We start from the raw sequence: 20,773 nt of genomic DNA on the forward strand, positions 1-20,773 counted from the left end.
GGTGTTTTAATCCGTCAGGTGAATCCCACCTTTACTTACAGAAAAGCTGTACTCAAATATAGTCATTTCCAGTTTGAGAGAGACTGGAATATAAAAACATACCTCCTACCACTTACAAAGAGACATCCTGCGTGACTGCATTGCAGAGGACCTTGTTGCAGAATATCTTATGGATGTATATGGGGAACAGAAAGTCGCATTCTAGAAAATTACATAAAAGCTGCAAGCCAGATTTGCCGGGCTGTAAAGCCTACAACCCTGTCAGAGATCTTCAGAAGTAAAGGCAGCCTTTGAACTGTGTGTTATATGCACCAGGTTGTGGCTGAAAAGCCTCAAATGGGATAGCAGTGACAGATTAGCTTCTAGCTAGAAAGGTATCTCAACTGCTTTTGGGCAAAAGAGATCCCCAGTTCTGTTTCTCATTGGAATTGATTCGTCACAATTAAGGCTAATCCTTCATTTGATGTTTACTCAGTTTATTGCCTGTCTGTATTCTTTACTGTCCACATCTGGCATTACACTCTTTATTTATTCTAACCAATATACATTTATTCATCAGCTGTGTTTGTTCTAGCTATGGTTGAGATGGCAATTTCATTCTAAGTCTCTGCATGCATTGATGGATACATTACCTTTTAGCTAAACTTTCTCATGCTTGTTCTCAGGCCAGAATTTACATACTTTTTCTGAAAGTTAGAAGAAAATGTTTAGTCCTTTTCAGACCTTGCATATTTAGACAAGAGATGTGGCATTTTAACAAAAATACCTTTTGATATAAAGTGCTCCTTTTATTTCTGTTCTTTAATCCTTCCATTTTATAGCAACTCTGAAACTATAGGCACAAGTATTTCTTCAAACATTGTCATAAATGTGAAAAAGGCACAAGATTTTGCTTAGCAAAAAGTAAGGTTTGTAGGGAGAAGGAACAACACTACTCCTGTTTGTGCATGCACTCCAATGGGAGTGTAAAGTGTGTGACTGTGAGAATGTTTAATGAGTCACATTTGCATACAAATAGTTACAGAGCACTCAAATGAGTCATGAAAATTCACATAGTTTCTAAAAATGAGTGCGTATGTTAATGCAATGGTAAGGGTGAGATTTTAATTGAAGATAAGCAAAAATATTTACTGTTATGATTCCAAAAGAGACTTTAACTTCTGTCCATTCTTCATACCTACAACCATCCCTGAACTACATAACATTTGTTCAATTCAGGTCTTGCTCATAACCATTTCTCTATATAGAGCTTTGATTTTTTTATTTTTTTTTGAAAGGAGGGTGGATATTGTTGGTGCAATCCAACTTCATTTTTCTTGTATTAATGGCAATGGATATCATATTAATACTACATTCTATTTTGTGGCCCCAAAGTCTGGTGGCTTTCTTATCCTCCCCTCTAGAGACCACGCTTGAAAACATTAACACTATGCAACACCTTGAAGATTGTGAGAAGTAGGACACAGAGCAGTACTAACCCACTGACTACAGAAGGCAAGGCAGAGCCAAGGCTCTTCTCTTGAAGAAGGCTGACATGTTTAATCTCCTACTTGCTGGAACCGCTAGGGTGATAAACCTCTCCATTACAAGTACACAGGCAGCCTGATACTAGCATTCACACTGGACACCAGTGTAAGCTGAAGAAGAAACTAGATAGGATTTCTGGAAGTAAAAATCAGATGAACAAAGAGAAAGTTGGGGTAGTCTGGAGCCAGGAGTAAACAGAATATATATTTCTGAAGGACATCTGGCAGAGACGTCTGTGTGTATGACACATATTATCAATGTGTCACAAATAAACTTGAATTCTGTGTCCTGGTAAGAACAGGGAATTGGGCTAGGATGATCTAATGTGCTGTTCAGGAAAGTAAGGCAGGTATCAGAGAGCTGGGTTTTGTGCAAAGAGAAAGATGGGAAACGGAAAGAGCTACTGGCTTTTTGGAAGAAGGCTTGGGTGCTTTGCTTGCAGGGTTGCATCAGGCAATATTAGAGGATGATTTAAAAGGAGTTAGGATGAGTACAGTCTTCTGTTGCTATAACAACAAAAAGAGAGTACTATCCATGTCCAGGACCCAGGAGACAAAGCAGAAATCTTAACACAGCTTGAAGAACTCACCGTCCATCATAAGAGTTTATAAAAACTAAGGTAAAACAGAGTTTTTCTTTCTGTAGTACTAAGTACAACAGTTAAACAACTCAGAAAGCTTTCAAAGGATAGAGCATGACTCATTGACAATTATGCTACCATACCAGGTATTATAAGCACCTATACATGCCACGGGTAACATTTTTTATTACTCTAGGAGAAGATATCACGTGAGGACTACAGGAACTAAGTACTGCCTGACTTTTGCACCTGTCATTCTTGCAAGCTGCCTGATTTTGAAACATTAACAAAAATGGCAAGGTAACAGCTTGTGTTTGTTCTGTCATCCCCCCACTTCAAGACCCCTGATGCATTGAGAGACAGACTGCAGGTCAGGTTCTGCTCTGCCCTGTTCTTTCTGTAGTCATTTACACCTGTACAAACTGAGTGGAAAACATGCAAAATGGTACCATTTTGTTTTGATAGTGTTTTACCCTCACTTCACAGGGGTGAGAATGAATAGACAGGGTGCAAGGCAGTGGAGAATCAGGGATTCTGTATATTAAAAAACAGTGCAGACAGCCACAGAAAGTGTCAAACACCATACAAAAGGACTGTTCATGCATTCATGCTCAGCATCTGTGATTCGGACAGTACAAACACGAGTCGGTATCTTTGTGCTATGTGAGGCTTACAGGGTTTTGTTTATATAATTTAAAAATCAGCAGACCTGCAAGGCTGAATGTTGCAGGGTGCTTCGCAAACAGCAGTCTCACCCGTTCACAGTATTTCAGAAGCCTCCGGAGCATACGCTTAGGAATTCCCTCATTGTTAGGAGATGGTGATGGCTATTGTGAGATGACTGGTGCTGGCTCACTGCCACATGATTCTGGAGCCTACAATTTTAATTAAAAACCCTAAAACAATCCCAAGAATTGCTTGTCTGAAGCTCTGATTAGCTAAGATGCCTGTCCCTTCCGTAGGTAGTTAGACAACTACTGGGAAACCTTTCTATCACTCTAAAGGGTTAAGGTCTTTGATTCCATATGCAAGAAAGCCACCCTGCAACCAACCTTTGATGCTTGGAGCCAAGATATGTTAACATATTCTGAAAGGGTGCACTCTGAATCAGTCCCTTAGCGAGGCAAGGGAGCTAAATTCACAGATATGAGAGAGTCATGAAGAATGAAATAAGCATGGTAGCTAACAGCAAACCAGTATGAGTTGTGACTCAAGGAGAGAGAAGGAAACAACTAGCAGAGCTGAGAGCTGCTCTTATCTACGTCAGCTTCCAATGACAACTGGTGATTACTAAAAAGGCATTATGGCCTTGTCCTCCCCAGCAGGAAAAAGGTTGATAGTAAAACCACAGTAGAAATAACGTGAGCATGTTTTCACACAGGCTGGCTAGAAAACAATTTAACTTGCACTCTGCCTAGCTATTATCAGCAATGCCCCATAGGCATCAGGGTCGAAGTGCATCTTAAGGAGTGATTTGAAGGAGAACAGCTGGAGAGAATTTTCCAGACCTTTGTTCCACGCATGAAGGATAGGACGCAGGAAAGCATGAAGATAGCTGGGTGGGAAAAGGTCTAACACATGGTAAGGCCAGTATTTCTAGCAGAGCAAAGGTCATGTTCAGCAATGCGCTAAGTTAATAGAGCTGTAAAGAATGGATAAAGAGAGTCCTAAAAAAGAGCAAGGTTCTTTTTTGCCTGGAGCACAGGAGCCAGAGTCAGTGGAGGGATGTCATGTGAGGCTAGTAGCTGTAGGTGCAGGTTTTTCTCTTTATTAACTATTTGGTTTGGGAATTAATTGTATTTTTTGTTGTTTGGAAGAAAACTTCATGCATCCTGGGATTTTGTGTTGGTCCCCCTCACGCTAACAGCATGCTTGAGAGTTGTTAAGTAGAAGAGCCACTAGTTAAACAGGTAAAAGCTGAGCTTTGACCAGTTTCCTAGGCTACTTCTAAATGCCTCTGCAAATAAAATTTCCTCTCATCTGCTAATTTTACTTTTAAAATAAGTTAGCTCTCAAGTAAATAAAATAAAATAAAATAAAGTGATTACCTTGTTCTTTACAGTCTGAGGGCAGAATCTATTTAGAACCTGAGCAGGACAGCTACATGCACGCGGAAAGCTTTAGATAATATTCGCTTGCCAACCCAGAGCAGTGAAACAAATTCCCTCTCCACAGGCAACTGCTATATTAGCCAAGTATCAGCTATATCCCTTACATGTATTCACAAACACACCTGAGGCCAGACCCAAAGCAGTGCATCTGATGGAGAGCATCTTCCTGGGTTTCACTGGCTTTGCATCAGGCCCCAAATGCGTAAAGCATCAAGACTACTGAGTCTCTGTCAAAAGAGCTCCTATGGCCCCTTTCATGTCTTACCCACAGCCACCCCCATAACAGCTGATGCACGCAGACTGCCTGCTTATTCTGTAAAGGGATGCACATTTGCAGCTGATACACATGAGCTTAACTCTCCACAAAACACTACCACAATAGAGCAAAAGAGGGTGATTGGTTTCCTGCTGATTGCCCCCTCAAACAATTCTGAAAGGTGTGTTGCTGCTATCAGTGTCATCATGTCCCAAAACAGCAATGCCTTTACAAGTTTAAAATAGGAACATCTGCATTACAGCAAAAAACACCCAGACAAAAAGAACTTAAAGTTCCCATGACATGTGTTTTCCTTGATAGAATCTATACAAACACTCTCAAAAATAGAGCAGAAACTCACATAAAAAAGACAAAATGATCAAAGTAGAACACAGTCACTCTATACTAAATAATTTCTACAAACACAGATATACATCTCCAAGAATCTAGCAGAAGTTTAACATCACATACAACTTTAAAGTGATGCTGGATACTATGGAAAAAACCTATATCCCAAATTATGCTGAATGGATATGTGAAGAATGATTTTCCTATCTTGTGAAACTTTTCAGGATTCAGTAATTTTACTATCACGCTTCAGAAGAAAACCAAGATCTCTTGAATATTTTCTAAGCAAATTCTCAGAGCAGTAAATGGCCTGATGTTTAAAAGGCCTGTCCAAGACGAAGGCTTCATACCCAGTTCTCCCCACTTCCAGTTGCAATTTGGAAGTTCCAGTGTGCCAGGGGAATGCCCCAGTCACCACTTCTGGAGTGGCTCTCCTATGGCAACTTGTGTCAGGGTTTGTAAGGACTTTATCGGATCAAAGCCTTGAACCTACAACTCCCATAAACTAGGAAATTTATCTAACTAGGGCTAAAATCATCCTAATTTACTTCACAAGTTGTCCCATCTATAACAGGACACAGAAATACAGGAAACATCTTCAGAAGCATTCACTTTCTGGGCAGTGTTGCTTTTTTTGGCTTGTAATTACAAATGAAAGAAACTTAAAGAAATTATAAGAGATTTGAAACTTGAATTCCCTTCTGGCCTGTCATCTGTCTCCCTTTAATCCTTAGACCTCCCAGTTCCAGCTCCAACTCCTCATCCAGCTGTGACTCATACATTCCCTGCTCCTCCAGCCCCAGGTGTGCTCAAGCCAACCAACCCACCAGTATCCCTCTTCTCACACTCTGTCAGCTTCACCTGGTGCCTGACTTGGCCACCTTACTGGCTCTGCACCACCTTGCAGGTGCCTAGCATGACAGTAGCAACCTGCAGGCCCAGAAAAGCCTATTTGAATGGAAACTGGAATGCCCCTAACTACAGTGAACTTCTGTCACCCCCATGATCCTTTTCCTCACTTACTAAAATATACTCTGCCCTACCCTTAAAAAAGGAACTTTCCTTCTTCAAGGGAAAAAAATGATAAACTGTTAACTTTAAACCACTGGTCATTTGTGAAGCAGTTGACCAGAAAATGTACTGGTTAATAACTCTAGTTCTGGCTGCCAAGCTTGTGATAGATGGCACCTGCTATTTCATAGTGCTTGGCATTTTCATTACACTTTAGATATTCAAGAACAACTCCCATTGACTTCCCATGTGGCAAACAGTCTTCTGACAAAAGTCTGCTTTAAATGACTTGTCCATCATCTTACAAAAAACTCTGTGGTAGAGGCATGGATTGAATTAAGTCCTCCACAGCAGAATTCAGCTGTTTTATCAGAGCGTCCTGCCTCTCTTACAATCCTTTACACACAGCTTTACAATAACTGAGGCAGGGCTCCAACAGAAAGCAATCTTTCTCACAATATGGGCAAGTAGCATCTATGTAGTAAATGAATAACCAGTCCTATAATCAAAGATTATCATGGATAACAACAGGCTGAACTATGGCTCACAAACGTATAAAGCATATAACTCTGAGCATCTAGCCCAGCGGTTCCACACTGTGGCCTGTAAAACCCTGGCACGCCACAAGGCCATGGCAAGAACTTGGTCTTGGTGAAAGTATATTAATCACTGCTTATTTTCTCTCTCAAGTGTTTTAATTAAAATGTGTCAAGTCATACAAAAAATTTGGAGAATTGTCAGTGGTCTAGAAAGTCTGAGAACCACCCTGTGCATAGACAATCCACACCAAGACCTAGTTAAGCCATATGCTGGCTGGGCTAACCACAGCTTGACTCAGAATATCCTTCTCCATGTCACAACATAGGGAGGACTGGGACATGAGAAAGTAACAATGCAGATGCTGGACTGGCACATCTTCTTACAGGACTAGGAGGTAGAAATGAGTGAAATAACTGCATTGGATTTAATCATGGTTAAATGCCTCTTATGTGGGTGCACATACCAGAAACTAATATCCTATCTGCTGCAGAACTGTTGAAAGTAGGCAGGCTGGACAGACCCAGAGGGAAATAGAAACAGCTGTGGCATGGAAGTATAGATAGAGACTTAAACTCTTTTAGACTTCTGTATTGGGATGAAATAAGTCACGTTGCAGAAATGATGATTTTCTCAACTGGTTATAAAATAAGTCTTGAAAGACAGGCTTAGATGTAGATATCCACCAGACATATGCCTTAAGTGAGATGAATCTCATCTCCAGAGTTAAGAGACCTGTGATGCTGTGAAAGAGAACATGGAGCACAAAATTCACGTTACTCAAATGAAAAGAAAGAAGAGCAAAAAGGCAGGAAAATAAGCAACTGCAAAAAAGTCCATATTTTGACCTCCAGAAGGAGAACAACAGATCCTCAGCTAGGTATAAACCAGCTGTTTTGTTATGGTCCAAAATATTCTAAAAAGTTTGCATATCTTTTTAATGTTTTCAGACCTCCTGTGTCTGCTGGAAACAATAGCTGGAGGCCTTAAGTAATTGAATTTTGAGTCCACTCCCAATTAATTTTAAGCTGACAAACTTAAATATTTTGGGTGCACATACAGTTTCAGTATTTTGATAAAAGGAGTGGATAGGTTTCTCAAGCATGTGTTTTGTAATAGTTGAAGGCATTCAGCCTTATGGAGTGACTGACATGAGCAATGTGGTGGAATCATCTCCAACTATATTTGTAGCTAAAAACCCATCAGGAGAACATATGACTTTAATTTTGCCAAACTGGACAATTATTGTCTGCCATTGTCTCTACAATCTAAATTTTGAAAATGACTGGATATAAACCTTTGGTGACCTTTGACAAATATTAAATTATAAAAGCACATAGCTTGTTGTTTCCTGCAATCATCCATTTGCAAAGAATATATGTGCACCAAACTTAGACTAGCACAAAAAAACACTTGCATAGTTGAAATCTGATAAGAAGGCTGGGTGACCTTTTGCTGATCTCTGATGAAACAATGAGGGTACATATTTGGGACTTCTCCTGTACTATACCTCAGCATTACTCCATGTTACCAAAAATGAAAAACTATAGCTTGTAAGAAACAGAAAATCACATGCTCATCTCTTCAGGGCTGGGATTAAGCATAACATTTTTAAGGGCACCCAAGCTGCTGTTTTAAAAGTTACAGCCAGATTTTTCTAGGTATATAAATGCCTAAAAATGCAATATATGCTTAGTGATATCTTCCAAAGTACTTAACTTCCATTGATTTAAATAAGTAGCTTTCAGCTCTCCCAGTTGCAGCCTCTTTATATCTTCAGATATTTTTATGCATAGAAAACTGGCTCCTCTCTCAAAAATAGTATGAAGGCCTTCTAGCCACTTAGACCATCCACAAAAGAAGCTTGCACAATGACATTTAATATTTCCACGCACAACTTTCAGATACCCAGTACCAGGACTCACAACTGCAAATTAGGGGCGTACATACCCTTTAGGCTCTATACGCTCAGAGAAAGATGCCCATCTCGAAGGACAATTCATCCCAGCTATCCATCTCCAGCCTTCCAGTGGAAGGAATTACCATTAGATAGAGAACTGAAACGACTAGCTTTTAATTACATACCCAGTTTTGAAAGACTAAAATTAGGTATGATGAATGAGAAGAATTTGTCATCTGCAGTGGAATTCACCTCACTTAGCAACTATAAGTCAGGCTTCTAGTCTAAATCGGCTGTCTAGGTTCTGCTGAAAATTGACAGAGAGAGACAGGCCCCCAGAGAGAAGATTCATTCCATCCTGAGAGAGGTGTCTAACAGGCACAGAATGAATCATTCTCTGCAGGTGTCTCTTGTTCTGTCTTCTCACTGACTATACAGAGAGACAAGACACCAAACCTCTAACTAGCTAAGATAAGGTGAGATGAACCTCACCCTGAAGAATGGGCGAGTCTACCAGGCCAGGCCCAGGATTTGGGATTTTTGCCATCCAGGAGATGCCTCTACCCTGAGCTACTTTGTCAGGCTCCCTTTTGTTTATACTCCCTCTGGCCCTTTGAAATTTGCATCCTTTTCTTTACAGTGGCAGGCTTCAACAGGATGGGTGGGTATCTTCCACCTTAGCTTTATCTTTACTCTGGTTGATAGGGGTGCCTTGCTAGCACAAGGGAGTTTACACTGCCTCTGATGAGGAAAATGTTGAACCTGAGTATCTTACTTCCAGAGCGAGTGCTCTCATGAGAAAAACATTTTATAAAAGAAAAGCACTTTTCTTTTTTCCCTGCTAAACCTTTCAGCAGCTACACCTCCTGGACCAAGCCCCTCAGCAGATTTAGACACATACCTATTTTGTGACTCCCAGTTGGGTTTATGCAGAAGACAGCCACTAAGAAAGTCAGCTTAACCTAGACAGAGCCGATTCTGAGCCTACAGAGAAGCAGAATTTTAAAAGCCTAAGAAACTTCACTACAACTCACATGGTTCAGCAGGACTTCTGAAGATGCACTTGCATTTGGGATTTGGTGCACGCATTTTGCTAAGTTGCACCTCCAATGGCTGTAATTTGAGTGGAATTAGCCTTTCCAGACTGTAGAAAATTTTGCTGTACATCTTGGTTAAAAAGCACTGAGAATGCTGTGGGTCCTGTCCTAACATAACAATAGCTTCAGTAAATCACTAAATTAGTACTGCCTACTTAATACTAGAAGGCTTTCCGCTATGTAACGGAGGTATTCTAACTGAAGGAAACGGCAGGGCAAGATTATAACAATTAGGTCACAGTTGCAGTGCAGACTTCATTTCTCCTCTGCACTCATGAAATATTATTATTATTGAACAACAAATGCACAGGGCATATTATGCAAACACATCTACCCTTAAAATTATCATAAGTTTACAATTTGATGGGAAAAAAACACTACCTGGAACAGATTTTCAAAGTCTTCTCCCACCAATCCAATTTCCCATCCCTCCTTTTTCCAATGAAATGAAACCAGCCATTTTGTCACCTTATTCATGCATGCCTGTACATAAAAATCAAAGTTAGGCCGAGGTGAGAAGCTGAGGGGAGTTAGGCCAGAGAGCCAGATAAGTAATAAAAGAACAAGCCAGGTTTTTTTATTCCTTGGTTAGTTCCTTAGAATTGTTGAAGGGGTGCAAAACTTGCAACATTTTAGAGGTATACTAGTTTAAATGTATCACTAGAAAAGCTACAGTAGGTGAAAATCAGGTTTGGTTCTGCTACGTAGAACCATATGCTAAGAAGGGGGCTTGTTTGATCCCAGGTTTTAGCACAACCACATAAGTTACAGAGCTACCTAACTGGTTCGCTATAGGCACTTCTAGAACCCATGCTATGTAACTTAACTAAAACATAGGCATTACATTAGTAGAAATGTTAATACAGTTAAAGACACAAAAAAAAGAAAGAAATATACTTACTCCTGTGTAAATGTGTAAGAGTTAATACTTGGCTTCAATACATCTCACACCATTAACATTTACCATGCCAAAGCAACACTGCTTTCAGAACAAATTCATTGCACTATTTTTCCAGTAGCATCAGTATCTCTTTGAAGGTGGCAGTTTACATACAAATGCCTTTGGGACACTGATCCTACTAATAGGAACAAGAAACCCCAAACAGTGGAAGAAAACATTAGGAACCAAAGTGGTTCTGAACTTGGACTTGACATAAAGATCCCTGCAAAACAACATAATTCACGTAGAAACATCCCTCTTAGCAGGCACTTCTGGAAAACAGGGCCTGGGTAGAAGATATTCCTGCGGAAGAACACAGAGTTGGGAGTGGGATTATATGACCATAAACACATCGAAACTGAATCAGATCAAAGGCCGGTCCACTCTATACTCCAACACTTGCCAAGAGCAGATGTCTAGGAAGAAATGAGAACATAGGTATGTTTCTCCAGAATACTTCCCAAGCCTCCAACAACATGCAACTCAGGGGGATATAACAGCAGCAGAGGAGGGACGCTTGGAAGTGGAGATGAAGGGAATTGTAAAAAAAGCCAGGTACTTCAGAAGGAAAGGAGATCGTACAGTTGGTAGATCTAGGACCTTTGGAAATAAGGCCCAGAGAGGCATGGAGTTTGGAACTGGGACTCAGAGGAGCATCTATGCCTTCCTTGAGGAAGAATATGGGTACTAGGAAGTGAAGTCTGGGGGGCTTACCCCTATAGCAGAGCTCAGCAGAATTAAAGCAGGTGGGGTTTATCAAAGTTCACAAGCAAGCTCAGTTGCAGCGGCAGCAGGATTTGGGGAAGCATGACTTGGGACGGCAGCAGAAAGCCTGAGTAGCAGGTATGCACGTGGCCAAGATCCACGGGAGGAGGCTTTGGGGGAGGGAAACATTCACATGGCAGAAGGGGCATTCGAAAACAAGGTTCAGGGGGGCAGCCGTCTTTGGGGCAGAACAGGGGCATTCCAAGTGGGGTGGGTGGAAGGATCCTCATGGATTCCTCAAGTGAGGAATCTGGAAGCAAGGAGCAGCAAGACCAGTCCCATTGCAACAAGAGACACTGCCAGAAAGATAAATACACCGAGAGAGACTGTGAAGAGCCCTGTCAGGGGCAAAGCATGGGCGTTGGGAAGCTGGGCCCATGCCCCCAGTAGCATGGGGTGTTCTCAAATGCCACTGGGAGTGAGCAGATGTCACCCTGCTGCTGCTCCTGGGACTCCCAGGCTGGCCAGGCTCGCCAGGGCCCCGCTTCCCAGCTGGTGGCGTATGGCTGCGCCCCACGGGCAGTGGGCAGCTCCTCTCCACCCAGGCCGCGGCTGGGGCCATGCGAGCCGCTGGCAGTGTTCACACAAGGCAGCACGCGACAGGCGTATGGCAGAGGGCTGGCAGCCGCAGCTCATGTCCCTGCAAGCTGGTACTGCAACAGCAGCCAGAGAAGGAACCAAGAGGGCCTGCTGCTAGGACAGCACAGAGTTGAGACTGAAGCAGGGGAAAGTAGAAATAAAAAAAAAAAAAAAGAGAGAGGAAAAAAAACCCTTCCCCCCCCCTCAAGGCAGCTGCAGATTGCAATGAAACCCCCTTTTAGGCACAATCAGCCCTGAGCATCTGGGCAAGGATGAGGTGGGTGCAAAGTGCACGGGGAGGAAATGTGTCAGCTGCAGCATCTGAGAGCAGCAGAGCAAACTCAGACGGGAAATGAGCTTGCAAAGTGCACCCAACAAGATGATCGCGGGGATAAGTTGCTTCTATGGAAACTGCAGCCTGATGAACCAAAAAACAGTTCGATGGCAAAGTTTTAGCAGGAGCCGACTCACGCCTGGTTTCAGCTACATTCCCCACCCCCTAAAGAAAAAAAAAAAAAGCTGCACAATGTGTTTCTTGTTATGGACAAAAAAATGGGGACACAGGTTTTTTCCTGTATGGGCTACATCATATTAAGCTGTAAGTTTAGTTCTGGACAAACAATCTCTTGTTGCATCTCTGGGATGGAGGTTAATGAATTCCCACAGATGATGTTGGCCAAACAGTGGTCGGCTTGTGACTTGATTTCCAGCATCATGATGTGAGGGGATCAGTATAGAAAAGCACTTTGAAGGGAAGAGGCTGCCTACAGCAGGATTGTTTCTACAAGCTAATTGTACTGAGTGCAGCTGCACAAAGCTGGATCAACAGTAATAGAAGGCGGCGCAGACTTCCTGACGCCAGCCCCGCAGAGCTCCCACCAACAGCCTGGCAATTCCAGATTGTTTTCCAGACCTTATCTCTCCCCCAAGTTTTTTTTCTTTCACTTTTTTTTTTTTTTTTTATTTTGTGACCGGAACAAAAGTAACAGGAAAATCCTTTGTGAAAGTAAAAAATGCCGTTACAGATCGGTGCGTTTCGCAGAAGTTGTAACTAAATATTTTGCATGCATACTCTCTCCCTAATGCTCAAAATGAAAAAAAAAAAAAAAAAAGCCCCAAACCCCAAACTTCTAAAACTTCTTTCTTTGAATGAATTTGAAACGTGAAGCAAACAAAAGAAACCGGACAGTTGAAAGCAGCCAGGTTGAGCAAGATACTTCACCCGGTATATTAAAAATTTCTGTATCAAAACGTATTTGGACACCCTGTTTGCATAGGTTGGATAGTGTCAATGATTTGGAAACAGGCCAATTTTAACAGATTTTTTTTTACTCTAGTTTGATGGCTTAAATACACGGCAATTAAAGCCATTTACATTATTACTAGATGTTTTAGATAAACAAATTTCATTAAAAGCATAGGATATGATGCACGTAAGAACTTGTAGGTCCTTAATAGGGAGAAGGATAATTGACTTGGACATGCTCTGGTTGAGAACACCATTTTCCCAAGATTTGTGTCAAATGCACGAAGCCACAACCTGAAGTATTATGCAACCCAGATGCTCTTCCTAGAAAATCCTACCGTGTAAAAAGTTTTTTTGTTTGTTTGTTTTTTTAAGAAGCGTATTTTCCCTACAGAAAACGCACATTTTCTCTTAAAGGGAAAGCGAGGCAGCCGGAGGGGGGAATTCCCCCCTTTTCCCCTCCGTCACCCGAAGGAAGGCCGGGGCCGGGCGCTGCCAGCGCGCGGCACGTCCACGTGCGCGCGCTCTTTATTTTTCCCCTCTTCTTGCGGAACGGCGCGGAGCCCCCCAGGACGGCGGCGCCGAGCCGAGCCGAGCCGCCCCCCGCTCTCACGGCGGGGGGGGGGGGGGTGGTGTCCGGCCGCTGCCCCCGCTGCAGGTGCGCCCGGGAGGGGGAAGCGGGGCCCGGCCGCGCCGCCTCCCGCCGCCCCGGGCTCAGCCCCGGTCGCCATGGCAGCCGCCTGAGCGGCGCCGCGGGCCCGGGCGGCGCGGGCGGGGGGAGCGGCGGCGAGGGCTGATGTCACGGGGCTGGCGCCGCGCAGTCCGGCCCGGCCCCGGGCGCGGGGCGGCGGGGCGGGGCGGGCCGCACCGCCCGCGGAGGGGAGGGGAGGGGAGGGGAGCGGAGGGAGCGCAGCGCAGGGCAGGGCAGGGCAGGGCAGGGGGCGCCCCCGCGGCGGCCGCGCACCCGCCGCCGCCGCCGCCTGGCGCCGGGGCCCCCCACGGCGGGGGCGGCCGCTGCCCCCGGGCGGGGCCCCGCGCCCCGCGCTTGTGCCTCTTGGCCGCGGCGCGGGGGGGCGAGGAGGAGAAACGGCGCTTTGTGCGCTGCGAGCGGAGATGGTTTCCTACCAGATGTTTGCAGCAGCCTTTCGGGGCTGGGAATTGGCTATAAAAGTCCAGGCTGAAAACAAGAGGCGGACGCTCCTCCCGGGGGAATTGCCGCCGGAGGTGCCCGTGCGTGCAGCGCGCTGAGCTCCTCGCGGAAAGCCCCTGCCGAGTAGCGCAAAGCCGTGGTGAGTCCTGCGACTCCTTCCAGAAACCGTCCGCCTTCTCGCACAGCTCCTTGTCAGGGGCCACACCAGTTACAAGGCGCAGGGCTGCCTCAAGCTGCTAAAATGATTTGTATTATGTGCATTAGAGAGCAAAAAGAGTAGTTTTCAGAGCCAGCAATCTACTGTAAAACCTTTCAAGGTTAAAAGAACAAAAGTGAGAGAAAGAAATTTTACAAAAAGATCTGACATTAGGAGAACTGGAATTTACATATTCACAAATTATACTCGTGTAGAAGGACCGCGTTAGAACTATTTGACAATAGAGAAAATAATCAGGTTAGCCTCTCTTCATAAAACTGCTCACTACTTTAAAAAGTGTATTAAGCCCTTAGTATGGAAAAATGAAACCAGTTGCAAACACGTCCTTTGCAAAGACTAGAAGGACGTTACTGTAACATGGTTTCACTGTCCAAGAATGACAAATAATGATGGAAGAAGCATGAACATATTTGTTTACATTGGCTATTATTATGCCAAAAATAGTGTCAAAATAAAATTTCTTCCACTGGTGCATTCACGAGACAGAAACACAAACACGCTGAAGGACTAAAACCTGTGGCAGCAAATCAAGTACCAGATACGATTTAAATTGAGATTTTAGTGATGTAAAGTGGAAAAGGATTAAAGTTGCTATACAGCAGGTTATTTTAATCAAGTTGTTAATTGACAGGGTGGTTTTTATTATTATTTACTCTCTTTAACTGCACTTGAACAATGTGTTTGTCTTCCTATCAGACTGAATGTAGAGATTCACTTTCACCCTTCACATTTCAAAATGACCGAATTGTGTTCCTGTCAGCCTCAGCACCGCCTACAGTCCACCCTCAAATAAAAGCCGTGGGGCAAATAAGCTTGTGTTACAGCCACCAAAATGTCCTGTTAGAGAATAGCAAAACACCAGCTAAGGAATGCAACATTAATTGGAGAAAAATATTCATCGATCTCTATAGAGCTTTTTCTCCAAGTGTCCGTAACATTCCTCTCCCACATCCCCAATTCATTTAGTGTAGCTATGCAACAACAGCACAGATAAATCCGATATTTGTCTGCTTTTAATAGTCACGATAGGCAATACAATCTTAACTGATTTTATAGATGTCACGTCTATGCTTTTGTTTGAAATAAAGAAAAATGTACTTTAAGCATTCAGATGGTTATTATAGAATTGCTCTATGTCATGTAGAATCCCGTATATATTAATTGTGTACAGAAATCTACACTTTCATAAGTTTAACTTATGTGAAAAGATGGTTGGGAGACACATTGGTATATTATAGAGCAATCGGTATGAGCAAAATATAGAAAAATGCAATTGACCTAAACTTGAAAAAAAAATTGAAATCATTTCTCCAGTTAAACAAAACCCCAACTTTTTCCTCTGGAATGTTTCTGGAAGATGTTTCATTGGCTGCAACCAAAAGCTGCAAAAGTACAGCGTGCAGTAAGTATTCACGTTTGTCACCAGAAACAATCTATGCATAATTAATTACAGTAACATGTCACATGCACTGATAGGGTGCAGATGAACAGCCTTTCAAGGGTAATACATGTAAATGTACTTTCAATATGCACATTTGCCTAATGATCTCCAATTAATAGCATCATTTAAAATAGCCCTGTCCTCAGGAAACAGCAAGCAAACAGTGACTTCTTAGTCTGTCAGGGTTCTCTGAGCTCTCAGCCTTGTAGCGGTGTTCTGTCATTAGAGAAGAAAGTTCCAGTTGATTTTATATGTTTATTTATCTTTATGTTTTACACTTCATCTCCTGCCTAAATCTGGAGCCTACAGTGGTCTACTACTGAGCCAGACCATTGATGTATGCAGTTGTGTTTTTAAATAGGCACTTTGAAGAGCTGCTTGATACTCTAATTCAAAGTGACTTTCAGGAAGTCTCAGCCTGCACCAACACCTTGTTAAAACCGTAAATATTATCTAGTTATATCATATTCTCCACAAAGAATGCTTACAGCAATGCATTCCTCACCCCTTCAGTGTCTGCCCTAACAATCTGTATACACTCCCCCCAGCCTTTTTCAGCCCTTATATTTGCAGCATTTTTTTATTCCTACTTTAACTCTCCAAAACAGAGAGGAGAATATTAGGGGGATGTCTTTCATACGACAGGGAGAAGTACGGAGGGAGAGGGCTGAGGGTTTTGTGACCGAACTCTGATCTCCACAATCGCAATGTAAAATGCTCATTTCATTCCTTCCTAAGTGCCTTTGTAAAACGTTCACTGTGAGTCCGGGCTCAGCATTTACTGTACAGTATTTACTACCCTCAGCTGTGCCTGGTGCAGCCACACCTCCTTCCCCACATTGGCTCCGAACACGGAAGGCCCGAGCAGCCGCTTCGCTCATATTTGTACCAGTGAGAGCGTCTCGGGGCCTGATGGACATGCTCGTTGCCTCCAATGGCAGCGAGCACAGGCTGGATTTGGCAGCTCCCGCGCCTGCAGTATAAAAGCCGGCACGAGCAGCCTACCGCTTCATTCTGCGCTCAGGCAGCTGCTCAGAGAGAGGAAAGGCAGGGAGGCAGAGAAGCAAGCGGAGAGCGAGCTCCCACAGTGTTTCTGTGCGCTGGAACCGCTCTCTCCGTCTGTCTTTCAGCATGAAAGCTTTCAGTCCTGTAAGATCTGTCAGGAAAAACAGCCTCTCGGAGCACAACCTAGGCATATCCCGGAGCAAAACCCCCGTGGATGATCCTATGAGTTTGCTGTACAACATGAATGACTGCTACTCCAAACTGAAAGAGCTAGTGCCCAGCATCCCTCAGAACAAGAAAGTTAGCAAGATGGAAATCCTGCAGCATGTTATTGACTACATTCTGGACCTGCAGATCGCCTTAGATTCACATCCCAGTATTGTCAGTCTCCATCACCAGAGACCAGGACAAAATCCTTCTTCCAGAACTCCTCTGACCACCTTAAACACAGACATCAGCATCCTGTCATTACAGGTAAATGACATCCTCGTAGCTACCCTGTCTCTGTCCATTGACCTAGATACGGTATTTTAAGTCAATGTTAGAACTGTCTTTAATGCAGAACGTGGCCAACCTGAGTAATGGTTACTGAAGAAATAGGGCTAGATTAAAATGTATGGAAATTCCAGGAAAACTGCCACTACCTCTGCTAGCCATTGTTATGAGTCTCTATCAAAACATGTTATGAGTGAAGAACTTCACGATCCAGAGTACTTTTTCTGCTTTTTTGACTGCTTAGACATTTAACACTGCTCTGTTTTATTTTCTCCTTGCAGGCATCTGAATTCCCCTCAGAACTAATGTCAAATGACAGCAAAGCACTTTGTGGCTAAATCAGACGGTGAGTAAAGTGAATCTTATTTTTAGGCTTCAGATGAAAGTGCTTCCATTTAGAATGGAAAAATTCTGTTTATGAGGCTGTTACTATTTTTAAGAAGTCAATCATAAAAGTTGATTAGGAGATGCCTTTATAACCAGCAATCCAACCATAAAAATTAGACTAATAATTGAGTCTGATAGTCCAAAGTATATTTTGGTTTCTAAGGATAATTAAGCAGCACAGACTGTTTGCTCTGATACTACTCACTGCTCAATGCCAATTCTCTGGTTATCTGTTCCTGAAGTCTTAACTTCCCGGGCCAGAGTGACCGATTAAGTTGGGAATCTTGGCACAATTTCTTAAATTTTGTGATGTAGGATTGTCTACACTATCAGTTAAATAAATGACTGCTTTTAATCAAATAATTGCTGTAAGAGGCAGACCAGCGCCTCTGAGCAGTGCATTTACAGAGATCTAAATAGAGATTGGACTGAGAATCCTCTTTCTATCCTCTCCCTTGAGTGTATGTTATTTTAATGTTCAATTTGTGCTCTTGAGAGTGAGTGTGTGAGCGTGTATGTGTTGCATCTGGACGCCAGGGTTTGCCCAATCTTTGAGTGTTTGGTTAAATGTTCAAACTGTGGCTTCCTCTCTGGCGCCAGTCTGTCCGGATCTCTGCCCTGTTAGCATTCTCCTAAATACGCCTCTTTTCAATCTTTTGCAGGTGTTCCACTGATGAGTTTTGTTTTTTTTTTTTTTTGCACAAGAAAATATCTACAGGATTTTTTTTTTTTTGAGGTGCTGAATTTATTTTTCAGCTGTATCTGGAGGGGGAATCCACATCTAAAAGGACCTTTTAAAATTAATAAAGAAGAAAAATCAAGATTGATCTTTATCCCCACCCCATTCTTCAACTTGGACTGAACCTAGTTATTTATGAAGAGACTCTTAAATACCCTTTCCCTAGTTGGAAGGCTTCCTTTATATACTATTCCCAACGTGGGGAGCGAAACAAAATCTCACAAGGAGTTGCCCATTTTAAGCAGACTTTGCCTTTTTTTTCCAAAGGTGGAGCGTGAGTACCAGAAGGATCCAGTGTTCAGTTTTTTAGGAAAGTCTATGGTCAGAAATTACCTTTTTTGACACAAACCTAGGACTGAATGCTGTGTATATATTTATATATAAATATATATATATATATATGAGTGAAACCTTGTGAACTCTTTAATTAGAGTTTTCTTGTATAGTGGCAGAAATGTAAATTTCTGCAAAAAGTGTAATGATGTACTTAATCATGCTAAACTTTTTATAAAAGTTTAGTTGTAAACTTAACCCTTTTTATACAAAATAAATCAAGTGTGTTTATTGAACTGATTGCTTGCTTTATTCCTTGGGGACCAACGGTTTGTGGCTTTGATTTGTTTTTTTAAATACTTATACATTGTTATGGTTTTACTAAGTAAAAGTTCAAATATGTAGAGAATATAAAGAATAAAATTACCTACAGTGAATAATAATTCTTGTAACTTGGAAAATCTTATTTGAGTATATATTCCAAACTTCTAGATGATCTGCCTGTAAACAGTGTGAAAGGAACTAGTAAAGTAATTTATTACAGAGGGGATGCTATTGACAAAGTGTTTGGAAACATACACAAAAGCAGTTAATCCACAGACATTCCAAAGAAGCGTTGACTTTTTTTTTTCCACCCGATGGATGATTCACTTTCAGTTCTCAGTAGTGGTGCCCCAGATGTGTTAATTTGTGTTTAGAATAATCACTCAGAATTAAGGGTTGTGGGTGGTTATTAGTCCCCCAACTATTAAATTTCTGTAAAAGGGCTTTGAATGCAAGAGTTGGTGATGCGTTAACATGGGATCTAGAATGATGAAGTGACTGTTGCCTTTCCACACTGGAATTTTCATGCTTCCATGCAATATTTCAATGAAATGGGGTTTCTAATCAGTTGCAGCAGCTTCTCCGTATGACTAAGATACTGAGAATTGAGCTAAATCGCTGTTGTGTTACTGATTAAACTTTGGCTGCTCCTAAAGGAACTCTTTCTCCATAAGAATTAAATTAAGTTTGAAATAAGAGCCTAAATTCTTGAAAGCCAGTAACAGTTTATTTCTTCTTTCCTTTCCTTTCTGCCTTCAGAAACCTGCATGCAACATGCCCTACTTACTCAAGGACATTTGTTGTACCCTACAAATCCACTAGAACTATCACTGTTCATTAGATTTATTCAGTTGTCATAAGACAGTAGATGTGGGAACTTTGCCTTATCAGATGACATTCTAATTTAAGCTCAGTTATAAAGTTGCCTAAAATGGGAAGTTAAGTTCTGAGTCCTGCATATGAATTAAGAGAATCATTAGCAATAGGACCGAAGGAAACTTCACAGATACTTTGGGTAAGTACTGCTCTCTGGCAGGCATTACACTTGGAGGCCCGAGGGAGCGTGTTTAGGATTTCTACACTCTAGAGACTCTTAGAGTGAAAGGCAGGAGTCTCACCTGGGGCCAGGAACACTTTCGCCAGCAAACAGGTGGGTGGGTGGTGCCTCTCAGGCTGCAGCAGCTGCCTTTCCTTGCCCTTGACATCAAATCCATTCACATAGGCTGGGAGAAAGCCAGCTCTGATCTCTTAATACAGAAGCTGCCCAGCCCAAGCAGCACCGCAACCTTTCAATGGCTCAATGCATTCAGACCACAAGAACAGTTTGCAGAGCCAGCACCAGGACTGGGGTTAGGAAAAGAGCTGATCTACTGCTCCTCACAATGCACTCCCACCCCACAAACCACTAGTGATTAAGGAAATCTCTTTGCTGTAGCAAACGTTCACAATGCCTCCTGTGGCCAAGCCTTGCTACTGTCTCAACACCGAGTGCACAATTTGTTCCAACTTCATGCAATGAACATTTAACCCTGACCACCAAGTAGTAAAATATTTCATCAATGCAAATCAGCATGTCTCTGTCCCTAAAATACTCCTTTTCATGAATATTTTATCTATTTCTGAACAGTAGCAGATTCAGGGGTTAAATCAGCATTGAGATCTTTGCCCCTTTCAAAACACTAACAATCTAACACAATCGCCAACCAATTCCTCCCTCAAAACTGCTTTTTCACCCTATTGTTCACTTTCGTGTGAGACCTCTGTAAGTGTCACTTTAAAGCCACAGTTCAGCTTATGAAAATAGGGAGTTGTGACAGTCAAATTATTGTAATTATTGCAAGATCA

At 42.5% G+C, this 20,773-nt stretch overlaps 1 protein-coding gene across 1 annotated transcript; it reads left to right on the top strand.

The window, feature by feature from the left end:
* Nucleotides 1–16,672: 16,672 nt before the first annotated feature.
* ID2 (inhibitor of DNA binding 2) lies at nucleotides 16,673–18,900 on the top strand. The gene is made up of 3 exons (XM_013955042.2): nucleotides 16,673–17,184; nucleotides 17,487–17,551; nucleotides 18,255–18,900. The coding sequence occupies exons 1-2, from the start codon at nucleotides 16,837–16,839 to the stop codon at nucleotides 17,541–17,543; spliced, it is 405 nt and encodes a 134-aa protein (XP_013810496.1). The 5' UTR covers nucleotides 16,673–16,836; the 3' UTR covers nucleotides 17,544–17,551; nucleotides 18,255–18,900.
* The last annotated feature ends 1,873 nt before the right edge of the window (nucleotides 18,901–20,773 follow it).

The sequence above is a fragment of the Apteryx mantelli genome, chromosome 3 (assembly GCF_036417845.1).
Source record: "Apteryx mantelli isolate bAptMan1 chromosome 3, bAptMan1.hap1, whole genome shotgun sequence".
In the NCBI taxonomy this organism is placed as follows: Eukaryota; Metazoa; Chordata; class Aves; order Apterygiformes; family Apterygidae; genus Apteryx; species Apteryx mantelli.